The sequence below is a fragment of the Octopus bimaculoides genome, chromosome 7 (genome assembly GCF_046866305.1).
Source record: "Octopus bimaculoides isolate indiv1 chromosome 7, ASM4686630v1, whole genome shotgun sequence".
Taxonomy (NCBI): Eukaryota; Metazoa; Mollusca; class Cephalopoda; order Octopoda; family Octopodidae; genus Octopus; species Octopus bimaculoides.
The window spans coordinates 37,906,955-37,922,337 of NC_142934.1; the positions used below are offsets into that span (position 1 = coordinate 37,906,955).

General features: G+C 37.4%; 1 protein-coding gene across 4 annotated transcripts in view; it reads left to right on the forward strand.

The window, feature by feature from the left end:
* LOC106880867 (dual specificity protein phosphatase CDC14A) overlaps window positions 1-15,383 on the forward strand; it is a 157,097-nt gene that overhangs the window by 107,267 nt on the left and 34,447 nt on the right. For 3 of the 4 annotated variants that reach the window (XM_089355214.1, XM_089355213.1, XM_089355216.1), the window contains one exon: window positions 4,015-4,146. The exons of the other annotated variant lie outside the window; for it this stretch is intronic. In XM_089355214.1, coding sequence (XP_089211340.1) covers window positions 4,015-4,146 — 132 coding nt within the window. The remainder of the gene's footprint in view (window positions 1-4,014; window positions 4,147-15,383) is intronic. 4 annotated transcript variants of the gene reach the window in all.

The following is a 15,383-nucleotide window of genomic DNA, read 5'->3' on the forward strand; positions in this document are numbered from 1 at the left end:
AATTTGCCATCTGTACTTCTTCAGTGAGGGTGCTAAAATTAATGCATATTTATGCAGCAAATAGCACCAAAAACACATGCTACATACTTATACATTATAATTTTCAAATCCACCGAGCAAGCACAGTTACATTCGGCAGCAAATAATAAGAAAAAAAATTAAAACCTGTGTACCAGAAAGGCTTTGAAACTATGAAAATTTTACTGTGAAAATAAGGGTAGAAAACTTTTTTAAATTTCCATACCGGTGGCTAGCATGCATAATAAAGTCAATAGACAATGTATTTTCATATATAATAGTGTATAAACAATTTACGTATTTATACACGAAAGAGCTGACCTTTGACAGGACACCTTACATGCTAGAAAGGACAGTTAAATTGATATATGTCCAAGAATTAGGTACTCCAAAGCAGTCAGAAGGATAGGGGGTCCATGAGAGCATGTAGTAAATAGTTAGTTTAAAAAAAAAAAAAAGAGAGAAAAAAATAAAAATGAAAAACAAACACATGTGAGGACATGGGACAAGCAAAGTATTAATATGATGTTTGGAGAAGAAAAGAGTAGTTGTTTTTCTCACTCTGTCTACACACACATAAACCACCCCCACCCATTCATACAGCCACACTCACCCATTCACACACTCTTCAGACAATGCTCCCATACACACCCCACCTCATCCCTCTCTCCCTCTCATGCACACACGCACACACATGCATGAACACATATATCTCCAGACGGACAACCCTCAACACACATACGTACACTTCCACACTCACTCACTTACACATATCTACACACATACACATACAGACATATATATAAATATAGATGGGAGAATATACAAATAATAACAACAGACGAGGACAGGTGGTGTAAATAACAAAAGTATATATTAGTATGACGCTCGGGAATACGGAAAGTCTTTGACGTTTCGAGCTACGCTCTTCAACAGAAAGAATACGGAGACAAGGAGAAAAACACGGAGAAAAAAAATTGAATAGTGTTCAGTCAACGGTCAATCATAATAATAGACAGGGACATAGTGACTGAGAGAGATACACACATGCACCTATACATTTGAGCACAGACACACACACATATACACATGCCAATACACACACACACACACACACACACACACACACACACACACACAGAGCCACATCCACCCATTCATACACCCTTCAGACTGCCTCTGACTCATTATTGACCCTTCCATCTACTCACACATGAACACACACACTACTACACCCATCCATTCACACACCTGTCATTATGCTGTTGACCTCTCAGGGTGACATTAAAATGCACACATGCACAGATACCTCCACACACAAACAGATCCCACCACACACACACACACACACACACACACACACACAAACTACTCACACAAACACAGATACATACAAACAGTTAATACCACATACACAGTTTATATCAGACACACACACCACCATACACACACAGTTACTGCTACACATGCAGTTACTGCCACACACCCATATGCTATCTCACACACACACATACAGCACCACACACACACACACACACACACACACATACACACACCAACCTTCTTCACACTTTCTTGTCCCAGAGCACTTTCTCTTTGTCCTTCTACTTCTGGTCACTTCAAAACTGCAGGTGGACTTTTGGCGATTTTGTTTTCTTGCTTCTTCCTTCTTCCCAGTTTTTCCTGTTTCCAAAGAAGAACTATGCCCAAAACAACTAATCTCTTCCTTCTCTGATTATTTCTTTGCTTGTGCTACAAAGACTTAAATACATTGCTCTACATAGACAATAATCAACACAGTAAAAGTGACAAAATGAAGACTACTGCAGTTTTCAAAACCACTAAATCACATAACATATTTATTTAGAAGAACTGCACATCATCAGTTTCTTTTTTCTTATGGATACTCACCAACTTAAAGGATCCTGTTCGCAAAATATGCTAAGACTCATGGTTTTCATCCCAGAAAGATCTCATTTTTAGCATTATAGAAACAGAATCAAGTTGTACATTAGTCCAAGGTGTTCCGTTATTGAAATTTGAGCATTTAATGTAAGTCCAGAAGGTTTTATCACATGCACCATACAGTACTACTGTTACATCTGGAGTATAAATGTCAAAACTCTTTCCATCACTTCCCAAACTACATTCAGTATAAAAATTTTTATTCAGAGCCTGATTTGATTTACATCTACATTTTTACCCACACTGTAATCAGTTTTGTTTTTCCAAATTAGCTCTCTGGATTTTATTTGTTTGTAACTAATTGATGCATAACCTCTGTACTTTTCGCTGTCATTTTATTCTAAAGTCATTTAGTCAAAAGGAAAAGGCAACGCTCATAAGTTTCACTGTTCTTTCCTCAGACACATAAAGTTGATTTCATTGACATTGAACTTCTACTTCTGCAGGTTACTGACTGCATAGATGTGAGGGGAATCAAGGGGAGTGAGGGAATTTCAGAGATATGGAGTTGTAAGGAAGAATGTTTAGATAATAGATTTGATACAGGTTTTGATAGTATGATACAGAAATATTACTGAGAGAAGAAGCACTCAGTAGTCAGCCATGCTAGGGGTGGTGCATAGTTTGTTGGTTCAGAAGAACAGAAGCTATTATAGTTTCAGTACAAGTGGAAAGTTACTCCCTCATTTGCTATGCCCATTGTCATAACAAGTTGGGGAGTAAGACTTTGTTAATTAGCTAAATGGTGTCTGTGTGTTTTGCAATAGTGCAGCTATTTCAGAGATGTGAACACTAACCTCATATGAATTGCAGTTTGACTCTAGAGAGTGCAAGCACATGGTTAAACAGCTGAAATATTTTGGGGGCTCTTGTCTACTTCTTAAAACTCTTTATGTTCCAAGTTCAAATTCTGCCAAGATTGACTTTTCCTTTCAGGCCTTGTGCCTAGAGTAGAAAAGAGTACTTTGTTTGGAGTATAGCCACAATTTCTTATTGTATATCAGCTCTGCACAATGTCTTCAATCTCTTTTGTTGCGTACTTCAAACCTTTTGTTGCATACTTTATCAATCAAATTGCAATTTTCTCCAGCACCTCTGTGTAGACAGCAACATTGACTCTTAAACCCTATGAAAATTTGTGTGGAAGCATGACATCTCCCTTGTTGCTGATGGCTCCCAGAACTATCACAGTTGCTGGAAACTTAGGATTCATGACCGTTGGAACCTTATTTTCTGTATAACAATTTGTTGTTCCTTCAGTTTACCTTTTGGTCCTGATTGAAGCAAACACTTTGCACAGATCAAACAATTCTTTCATCACATTTGACATAAACTGACCCCTCCGCATATCCTCATACACAACTTTTCTGCTGGCTAAAGAGCTGATGACACTGATTGACTTTAGGGAGATTTTATCGATTATTTCTTGGACATTTTGTACAAAGTTATGTGTTCTGATGGTATTAGGTCTCTATGCATGCATTTTGTGTTGCTGCTGATATTGGATCTCCATCAGCAGCTTCCAGCTCCTTTTGAATTTTGCCCATGAAAGATTGGGTAACTTTCAGAAAGCAAAATATTTCTGTTTCACTATGCTACACTTTTAGAGCTACAATTACTGAGTCAACCTGATGTTTGACATAATTTATCTGAAAATTGAGGTAAAAAAGAGTTTTTGAAAGAGGTGTCCTCAAAAAGCTGATGAACCCTGTACATGTGTATATCAGTCATCATTTTATGTCCATATTACCTTACTAGCATGAAATGGGTGGACATGACTCATTACAACATGTGGTACATGCAACAACAGAGAAAGCCACTTAGCTTTGTTGGTACACATGCACACACACATTTACATACTCATGTGTAAATCTTTTTTATAATTTCCCTGTTATTGATTTTTAAAAAATACTTGCTTTGTGATTTGTTGTTGTTCATGTTTTATATATGACATTAAAAAATAAGAATAAAAATTATATAAATATATAAATATTCTCATTTACATTTTTGTATTTCTTTCTCCTCAATCAGTTTTCAAGTTCATCCCTAACTTTCAGTTGCCATTGGCTCCAATCTTGAGACCTTTGGGGTTAGGCTTCATTTCGAAAATTCCTTGTGTTCGGCACATTATGATAAAGGTTCAGACTCTGGGAAGTCCTGAAGGCAAGTCATGCTGCACCCTACTATTCCAGATACAAACTAAACTCACATTAGCAATATTTACATAAGAACAGATATCTTAATTATCTCCACAAAAATAATAAATTTAATAAAATTTTGTGTGCATGTGTGTATGGTATGTATACATATATCATCATCATCATCATCATCATCATCGTTTAACGTCCGCTTTCCATGCTAGCATGGGTTGGACGATTTGACTGAGGACTGGTGAAACCAGATGGCAACACCAGGCTCCAATATATATAGGCACAATATGACTGAATGGGTAAGACATTTTCTTAGCAATCATAAGGTCTCTGATTTGATCTCACTGTGTAATATCTTGGCCAGATGTCATTTTCTAGAGCCTTGGTTCAATCCAAACCTTGTAAGAGTAAATAAGTTGACAGCAACTATGTAGAAGACTACTGGGTGGATTGTACCCATTACTCAAATGGTACAGCCTTGTCATGTACATTGTGCATGTTGATTCTGCCTGAAAATTACATGAAGGGTATATGTGTCTGAAATACTCTGCCACTTTCATATTAATTCAGGAGCAGGTAATTCAGTTGAGTGAACAACTAATTCACATCATTAAATAACAGAGGTCCACTACCATATACAAATGTGCACACGCACACACAAACACACACACATATGGAGTAAAACATGTTACATGGTCAATCTAAATGTTACAAAACTGGCACCCTTCGTGGGCTAACCTGGTGATAAAGGTTGCTAACAGAAAACCTGTAAAAGGATGAATGAACTCAATGTATGGTCAGTGGTTATCTGATAATGGTGTATAAAGATTTAGAAAGATTGTGAATGGGTATACAGTACAACTACTTTGAAAGTGGGTAGGCTTACTCTAGATCAAGTCTGTATAATAATTCAACCTGCAACAATTTTAATCCTCAATGGCTTTAGTATTACTTTGGTTTTTTGTGGTTTTTTCAGATCGTCAAGCAAGACAGCATGTTACCGTATGAGCCGTATCTTTGATTCATTATAGATATCTTAGAACTTAACCATGCACACATATTGGTTTTTCACATATATGGTGCAGTTAATAAGGTTGAACTGTCTTAAAATTCATTTGAGAAGGTCATAGTTGTGGTGAAGCTGGGTTATAAAGTTGTTTTTGTTTTGCTGCTCATTAACAAACTATGATCGCACTCACTAGTGAGCTGACTTATATCACATACAAATATACCCGTGCACACTTATTCATGTACATGGTGTGTGCTTGTGTATATGCATCTATCTATCTATCTATCTATCTATCTATCTATCTATCTATATATATATATATATATATATATATATATATATATATAGATATATAGGGCAGGGAATCGTCAATTAGTAATAAAATTAATAATTAACAATTTTGCTGGGTACCTCAGTATGAAAAAACCTTATCGGTAAAACCATTTATAATCATAAATATATAGGGATTAGCAGTATCATGCTTCTCCAACATACTGAGAATTCAGAAATAGCAGCCAAAGAACTACTGATTCCAAAACTACAAATTTTTCTCTAATTGATAGCGATATTTATGGTACACACAGAACAAAAAACAGAAGAGAAGAGTAAAAACAAACCTGCCTTTAGTTAATTTGGTACAACGTTTCACGGTTAAGGGTATGAATTTCCCCATTCCGATCTTCAGCCAAATATTCTAATAAATTTAACAATTTTGCCGGGTAGCAATTTTGTTGGAGAAGCAGGATACTGCTAATCCCTATATATTTATGATTATAAATGGTTTTACCGATAAGGTTTTTTCATACTGAGCTACCCGGCAAAATTGTTAATTATTAATTTTATTACTAATTGACGATTCCCTGCCCTATATATCTATATTTTTAGTAATACCTCTAAGGTGGATAGCTAAACCGCAACAAGTCGTACGGGACTTTTTTTTCTATGCGGGACTATTTATGACACACACTGAATTAAATTCATTGGGGTGAGAGATTTTAAACTCACTGGCCGATAAATTTCTTAATGTCTGCCTCACGTGGTCTTGATGTCGCATGGTCAAAATTAACGTGAGTTATTTAGACATTGGCAAATTTATTAGAATATTTGGCTGAAGATCGGAATGGGGAAATTCATACCCTTAACCGTGAAACGTTGTACCAAATTAACTAAAGGCAGGTTTGTTTTTACTCTTCTCTTCTGTTTTTTGTTCTGTGTGTACCATAAATATCGCTATCAATTAGAGAAAAATTTGTAGTTTTGGAATTAGTAGTTCTTTGGCTGCTATTTCTGAATTCTCAGTATGTTGGAGAAGCAGGATACTGCTAATCCTTATATATTTATGATTATATATATATATATATATATATATATCCTTTTGGGCTTCATAAAAAAGGTATCGGTTCAAAGCAAATATTGGTGGAACATTGACAAGATAGTTTGTTCCAGTCCTTTGCTTTCTGAGTTCAAATCCCACAGAGGCCTATATCGGTGATGCACTTAATCTACCTGTTAGTTTAATACCAACACTTGTTGCTGCGGAGGTCTTTAGTCAAGGCACACTCTGCTGCAAATATGTTTCTGGTTTGAGGTTACCTTCCTCCACTCCACCAGTGTCAAAAGCTTTGTAAAAGATCATGGTCCATGCCATCCTTAATATGTGTGTGTGTATGTATACATGTATATGCATATGTACACATACACACACAAACAACTACATATATATATATATATATATATATATATATATATATATATATATATATATATATATATATATATATATATATATATATAATTCTCTGTCACATAGTTCTGGGTTTATTCCCACTGCATGGCACCTTGGGCAAGTAGTTTCTACTATAACCCCAGGTCAACTAAAGCTTTGTGAGTGGATTTGGTACACAGAGACTGAAAGAAACATGTTGTTTGTGTGTGTGTGTGTGTGTGTGTGTGTATATATATATATATATATATATATATATATATATTTACACATATGTATATGTCTGTATATATTTATATGTATCTTTGTGTTTGTCCCACCACCACATGGCAACTGGTGTTGGTTTGTTCATATCCCTGTTACTTATCAGTTTGGCAAAAAGAAATTAATGGAATAAGTACCAGGCTTAATAGAAAAAAAATAAGTACTAGGGACACTTGATTGACTAAAACCCTTGGAGGTATACCCCAGTATGGCTGCAGTCCAACAACTGAAACAATAATAAAGATATATATCTTTATACATACATGCATGAGTTGTATGTATATGTATGTGTGTGTGTATACATATATATACATACATATATACACAGAAACACACATATACATGCATTATGTGTGTGTGCATGCATAGGTATGTATGTGTATATATATATATGATTCTGTGTATGTATGAATATGTGTTTATGTAGATACTCTTTTAGGCTCTAAACCTTAGTCTTTAAAGTTTTAATTGTAAATGAACACAAAAAATTAAAACAGAATTGATGGTATTGACACACTTTGCTTGTTTTGTTGCACTGCACAGGTTTTCTCTCCAACCAATCTTTCAGTTTGTTTCATTCAGATTTTCCTCCTTGCAACTTTTATCTTCCCAGTTTCCCATTTCAGTTTACTTACACATCTCATTTATAAAATATGAAGCTACCTCAGACTTTTGCTCTTTATATGTGTAACTCTCACGTACATGTATGCACACATACACACATATACATATATATATACGTATGTGCAGAGGTTAGACAAAATAATGGAAACTTTTTATCAGCAATATGACAAATCTAAACTGTTCTAGTCTGTATATGTGTCTTCATAACCATTATGTATGCCTTGTACTTCATGATATAGCCATCTGTTTGTTGTGTATTGCAGATGTTTATATTTAAATAGCTTAAAATGCATGATTTGCCAGATTTACCAAAAGGATAAATTGTTGAAGCATGGATGGCTGCAGTTTCTGTCATTAAAACTGTTGAACTGTTTAATGTTTCAAGAAGTAGTCTCTAACATCATGTTGTCATTCCTTGGCCAAGGTAACAAGCTCTGGCAAGCACAATTCTGGACAGAAGGTCACAGAGAGGGACTATTATAAAGCAGTCTTTGGCTATCTTTCGATTTGATGTGAAGAAATGTCAAGTAAAAACACATGGGTTTTGTTTACATCTAATCGGCCTGTTAGGGTTAGGGTTAGGTTTAGGGTTAGTTTTAGCCGATTAGATGTAAATAAAACCCATGTGCTTTTACTTGACGTTTCTTCACATCAAATCGAAAGATAGCCCAGTCTTTTGCCACTATTGTACCTGTCTTTGTACAATGGTTGTCGCTCTGACAGATATTGTTATATTCCAAAGTCGTCAACAGGATGTTTCTATCTGGCACTGTACAACCCTCAGTATAACAGCGGTATTATCCCCAAAAGGTTGGATTGTTATAACACTCACTTGGTATTGTAATATAATTACTAGATCAGTACAGACATGACTATCTATTGACCGCCCACTATGTACTCTCTCAATAATGGCTGACGTCACCTTATTTATAGTGACTGTCTCATCACATGGGAGGGGTGTACCATTTTTACTAATTCCCTACAGCATCTCTCCTTTTAAGTTTTTCTTAGGAAGTGTCATCTTATTTAGCGATATTTCTTTTTATTCACCCAGCCTTACTTTTTTGAATTTTTTCATACAATTTAACATTTTTGTTTCTTGACATCTATTTTCAAGAACTCTGTATGTTTTCTTTTCCTCTCACTTGTATGCCTGGGTTCAATCACCTGCAGTGGTGTTGGTACTTTGAACATATCATCCAACCATCCCATGGGTTTTTCCAACTTCTTTGGTTCACTTTCCATGAATCTCTTTCTCAGTTGGTTCCTTTGTCTCTTTTGTATGCCTTTTCTACTTTTTACCCAATACATCATTTTACCAACAAATTTGGTAATTTCACCCTCTTCCCAGTTCTGCTTTCCATTTTTGTATCTCCTCAAATACACCTTATCACCAACTTGAAAAAAATCTTGCTATGTCATTCCTGACACTTTTTCTTTTCTTGCCAAGTAGCAATTTATCAAAATCTCACTTTACTTTCCTTGCAAACATCAGCTCCGCTGGTGTATTCAGATTTGGTGTTACACAGTACACTCTTAAAAATTGTTGAAGAGTCGCCTTATCCATGCTTTCCTTATTTTCTTTTCTTAACCCTTTCGTTACTAACCCGGCTGTAGCCGGCCGAAAAAATTTTTGGTTCATAAGACTAACCCGGCCGTAGCCGGCCGAGCGTACCCATTGTTATTTAAATGTATATTTGAACCCAAATCTCGTTAATACATTCGTTAAAACACCTGATTTCACTTTGCAAACAGTTGAGTTATTGTCTCCGACATTGTTTGGCGTGATATTTGAACTCAGGGAATTTTGGAAGATTTTTTTCCACATTTTTTGCGGCGTTGATTTTTTTCAACTTTGAAGATGGAGAGGAGTTTCATGCTATCAAGCAGTGATTCCGAATTTGAAGGTTTTTCAACAGAAGATATGGAGATATCGAAGAAAAGAATGAATGAGCTACAAAAGCACGTGGTGAACGATAATGAATCGGATATTTCTGTATCCGAAACTGAAAGCAGCGATTCTGAAAGCAGCAACGGCGACAGAGAGGATGATTTTACACCAGAATGGAGTAAAAATTAAAAAAAAACTTTTTATTAACAATTTTTCTGAGGAAACAGGGTTTACCCATAGTCTTTCTCAGGAAGCGAAACAATTAGACTTCTTTTTCATGCTTGTTTGAAATGATTACTGCGGAAACAAGCCGTTACGCAGAATGTAAACAAACCGGAAAAAAAAAAGATAGCTTGTGGTTTCCTGCAACTGTAGATGAAATACAGGCATTTTTTGCCATAAATATTATTATGGATATTAGACAGTTACCCAGAATAACAAATTACTGGAGCGATCAGGAACCGGCACTGTCATGGTATTAGCTGTCAGAAGTGAAAGTAGAAAAATCTGACAAGGAACGTTACTGCTGGTTTGAGTTGATTCTTTGGCTACTGACAGCTAAATACCATGACTGGCCAGAGCGAGCTATCTGTCTCTCTCTCTCTCTCTTTCTCTCTCTCTCTCTCTCTCTCTCTCTCTCTCTCGAAAGTTATTGGAACAAATTTGACACCTATATCCATGCGTATTACTAAAGGGTACTACTAAAGCAGAGTGGTCCCGAACGCGCAGTCGCGCGTCCGCGCTAGCTCGTCGTGAGCGGTTGATCCTATTATTTTTAAACTTCAAACTTCATTTGTTTTCTATTTTGATAAATTCTCTCTGTTGAAAATTATATTTTTATATTTTAAATAATTTGCAATTTCAGAAAATATATTTTTATATTAAATTTGCGTTTTCTAATTTGATAAATTCTACAGACACAAACAGAGGTGAACGAGTGATAGATAGATAGATATAGAGAGAGAGATAGTGAGATAGACAGACAGACAGATAGATAGCTCCGGCTAGTTAGTAGCCAAAGAATCAACTCAAACCAGCAGTAACGTTCCTTGTCAGTTCTACTTTCAATTCTGACAGCTAATACCATGACAGTGCCCAGGAACCTTTTGGCGATGAATATATTTCCAGTATTATGAACGAGTACGGTTTGTGAAGCTAAACCAATATTTACATGTGAGAGACACTAGCAGTACCCCCCCCCCCCCCCGCCCTCAGTACGTGGAGAACTTTGAGACAAAAATTATACAATAGAATTGATTAAGAACCCTTTCTTTAATTATGTTCCAAATATCACATTAATATGTTGATAAATAAAAAAGTTACAGGTGTTTAATGAGACTAGTCTAAATTCATGATTATTTTAGAATTTAATTGAAACTCATGAGGGGTGTATTTTGGTCAGAAATATAGTAACGAAAGGGTTAAAGCTCGTTTGAAGATATCAACTAAGCGTTTTGCCTGTCCATTAGATCTGGGATGGTATGGCATGGTAGTTATGTTTTATCATGAACATTTCACAAAATTTTAAAAATTCGCTAGACACAAATCGTGTTCCATTATCATCAATTACTTATCCTAGGTATTTAATTTTTTTTTCCAGCAAGAATTCACACTTTACCTCCACGCCAAGGGAAGCAGCTTAAATTTACTATTAGCCATTGTGTATGTTAATTTTTAACAAATGCAAGCAGGTGCAATTAAAAACTCATTCACCACTGTTGAAAAATCTGTACAAACACTTTGTTTGTCATTTTTCTTTTTCATGTGAACCGTTGGTGTTGCCCAGTCTGCATGGTCATTCTTTTCAGTTATACCAAGAGTTTCCAATCTTTCCAGTTCTTCGTTAACATGGTCTATTGCTGCAAACAGTATATTTCTTTTTGGCCTACATACAGGTATAAGACCTGTTGAGGCAAGTGAAATCTTCATACAGGTGTTTGAGTTTTATTGCAATTTTTTTTTTCAGCCCTTTGGCCTCATTTGAATCTTCGACTGCAGCAACTATATTTCTACACAATACACTTACAAATGTATCCCATAAATTAAATAGTTATATCCACTCTGTGCCAAATAAATGAACACTTTAAGCCCCCGGCCCATCAATGAAAGTCACGGAGAGGGTCATAGCCCAACTAATTTGGGAGAGTCAGTTTAGATGAGATGCAGTTTGGGTTTGTGCCAGGGAAAAGCACCACTGATGTTATATTTCTGGTAAGACAGCTGCAGGAGAAATACCTAGCTAAAGATAAACCTCTGTACCTGGCTTTTGTTGACATGGAGAAAGCCTTTGACAGGGTCCCTCGTTCCCTTATCTGGTGGTCAATGAGGAACCTAGGGATAGATGAATGGTAAGTGAGAACTGTGTGAGCCATGTACAGGGACGCTCTCAGTAAAGTGAGGGTTGGCAACGAGTACAGTGAAGAATTCCGGGTAGAGGTAGGGGTCCACTAAGGTTCAGTCCTCAGCCCCCTCCTATTTATCATAGACCTCCAGGCAATAACACAGGAATTCAAGACAAGATGACCCTGGGAGCTCCTCTATGCTGATGACCTTGCCCTAATTGCTGAGTCACTATCAGAACTAGAGGAGAAGTTTCAGGTGTGGAAGCAAGGACTAGAATCGAAGGGCCTTAGAGTCAACCTAGCTAAAACCAAAGTCCTAATAAGTAGGAAGATAGACAAAACATGAACCCCTTCAGGTAGATGGCCCTGCTCGATCTGTAGAAAAGGCATAGGTAGAAACTCTATAAGATGCACCCAGTGCAAGTTATGGACACATAAGAGGTGCAGCAATATCAAAGGAAGGTTAACTAGGAAGTTAGTTTTTTGTATGTGGCAGATGTTCAGGAGCAATAAATACTGTAAATGTGCAGAAAACAACTTCTGCCACATTCCAGGGAGAAAAACTAAAAGTGGTTGATAGCTTCCGTTACCTCGGTGACCAAGTCAGTAGTGGGGGTGGGTGCTCTGAAAGTGTAGCTGCTAGAATAAGAATAGCCTGGGCAAAGTTCAGAGAGCTCTTACCTCTGATGGTGACAAAGGGCCTCTAGCTCAGAGTAAAAGGCATACTGTATGACGCATGTGTACGAACAGCCATGTTACATGGCAGTGAAACATGGGCAGTGACTGCTGAGGACATGCATAAGCTCGCAAGAAACGGAGCCAGTATGCTCCAATAGATGTGTAATGTCAGTGTGCATACTCGACAGAGTGGAAGTACCTTGAGAGAAAAGTTGACCTAAGAAGCATCAGTTGTGGTGTGCAAGGGAGATGATTGCGCTGGTATGGTCATGTGGCAAGAATGGATGAGGATAGCTGTGTGAAAAAGTGCCACAATTTAGTGGTTGAGGAGACCTGTGGAAGAGGTAGACCCAGGAAGACCTGGGATGAGGTGGTGAAGCACGACCTCCAAACATTAGGCCTCACCGAGGCAATGACTAGTGACCGGGACCTTTGGAAATATCCAGTGCGTGAGAAGACCTGGCAAGCCAAGTGAGACTATAATCTGTGGCCTGTGCCACGAGTGTAGCCAGCTCACTTATTCGTATCTTTACTTCATTGGACACTAAACTCCACTTGCGAAGAATTGTTGAGGCAGGTGAAATCGAAATCAAACCAAATTTGACGATTGGCACCCATGCCAACCTCTCCTTCATTGGACACTTGCGAAGACCTGTTGGGGCAAGTGAAATCGAAATCAAAATAGTAATTGAACCAAATTCGATGACTGGCACCTGTGCTAGTGGAGCACCATCCGAGCATGATCATTGCCAGAGCAGCTGTCTGGCTTCCGTGTCAGTGGCACGTAAATAGCACCAGTTGAGCGTAATTGTTACCAGCGTTGCCTTACTGGCACTTGTATCAGTGGCACATTAGAAAACATTCGAGCGAGGTCGTTGCCAGTGCGGCTGGACTGGCTCCTATGCAGGTGACATGTAAAAAACACCATTTTGAGCGTGGCCATTGCCAGTACCACCTGACTGGCCCTCATGCCATTGGCATGTAAAAGCACCCACTACACTCTCGGAGTGGTTGGCGTTAGGAAGGGCATTCAGCTGTAGAAACTCTGCTAGATCAGATTGGAGTCATCCGGTTTGCCAGTCCCTAGTTAAATCGTCCAACCCATGCTAGCATGGAAAGTGGACGTTAAACGATGATGATGATGATGATGATGATATGTATATATAAATATATATATGTGTATTTGTGTGTCTGTGTTTGTCCTGCTACCATTTCTTGACACCCGATGTCGGTGTGTTTACATCTCCGTGACTTAGTGGTTCAGCAAAAGGGACTGATAGAATAAATACTAAGCTTACAAAGAATAAGTCCTGGAGTCAATTTGTTTGACTAAAAGGTAGTGCTCCAGCATGGCCACAGTCAAATGACTGAAACATATAAAAGAGCATATATATATATGTATGTGTGTGCGTGTGTATACACACACCTATATATATATATGTATATATATATATATATATATATATATGTACACACACATACATATATGTATATATGTATGGGGGGTACCCAAAAGTAAATGGAAACATTCTCTGTGGGACAAACCCATTGTAGTTCAGGCTTCTGCTACTGGAAGCCACATCCTGTGACTCTCAGGTATCAGTCCGCTGATTAGCAGCAGCAGCTGGTGTTGTACTGCCTCATGGTGCATCTTTGTTTTGCAGTGCTTCTACCCTGGTCATCAATTTTTGCAATGGCTGAAACAAAGGAACAAGCATGCTTCTGTGAAATTCTGTTTGCTGCCAGGGAAAAACAGTGGCTGAAACAACTTAGAAGGACACTACCATGAGCAAAACCCAAGTTTATGAGTGGTTTTCACGCTTTAGGAATTGCCACTTGTTGCATGAAGACCAACTTCATTCAGAGCTACCATTGACCTCCTGAATGATTGAAAACATCACGAAAATTCATAAACTCATCTTGAAGGACCATCGCTGGACAATTGACAAACTTGTTGATATGACTGGTGTGTCTTGGAGCTCCTGCCAATGAATTTTGAGAGAGGAAATTGCAAATGAAAAGCATTGCAGCAAAATTTGTGCCTCACTTGCTCACAGAAGATCAAAAGCAGTCATGACTGAATGTGTGTCATGAACTGAAAGAACAGTTGGAAGTTGATTTGGACCTTTTTTCGAAGGTCATCACTGGTGATGAAAGCTGCTGCTATGGCTACAACTTGCAAACGAAGCAGCAATCAAGTCAATGGAAGCATCCGATGTCACCATGCCCCAAAATGTACATCAAGTGAAGTCCAATGTCAAGACGATGCTGATTTGTTTCATCAGTGTGAAATGAAAAATGGAAAAGTAAGTGAATAAAATAATATTGCAAAATTCCAGTTTCCTTTGAGTACACCCTCATGTATATATATATATATATATATATATATATATATATATATATATATATATATATATATATATATAAAAACAAATAGTAAATGAGTATATGCATATATACGTACAGGTATGTGCATACCGACATCCACCTGTATGTATAGGTGCATATCTGGGTACAGGACATTGCAAACAAAACGTAGACGAGAAAACACACAAGCCACATAGAGAACATTCTTCTTCATCAGCTACCCCCGTTTTAACACCGGCGTTTTGAAGAGCTGGGCAGGACACATCACTAAAACGGCTCTTCCCATGGACCGCAAATTAAATTTGTATACACAAATTAAACCTTGCCATGAAGGAATGTAGTGGCGGACAAA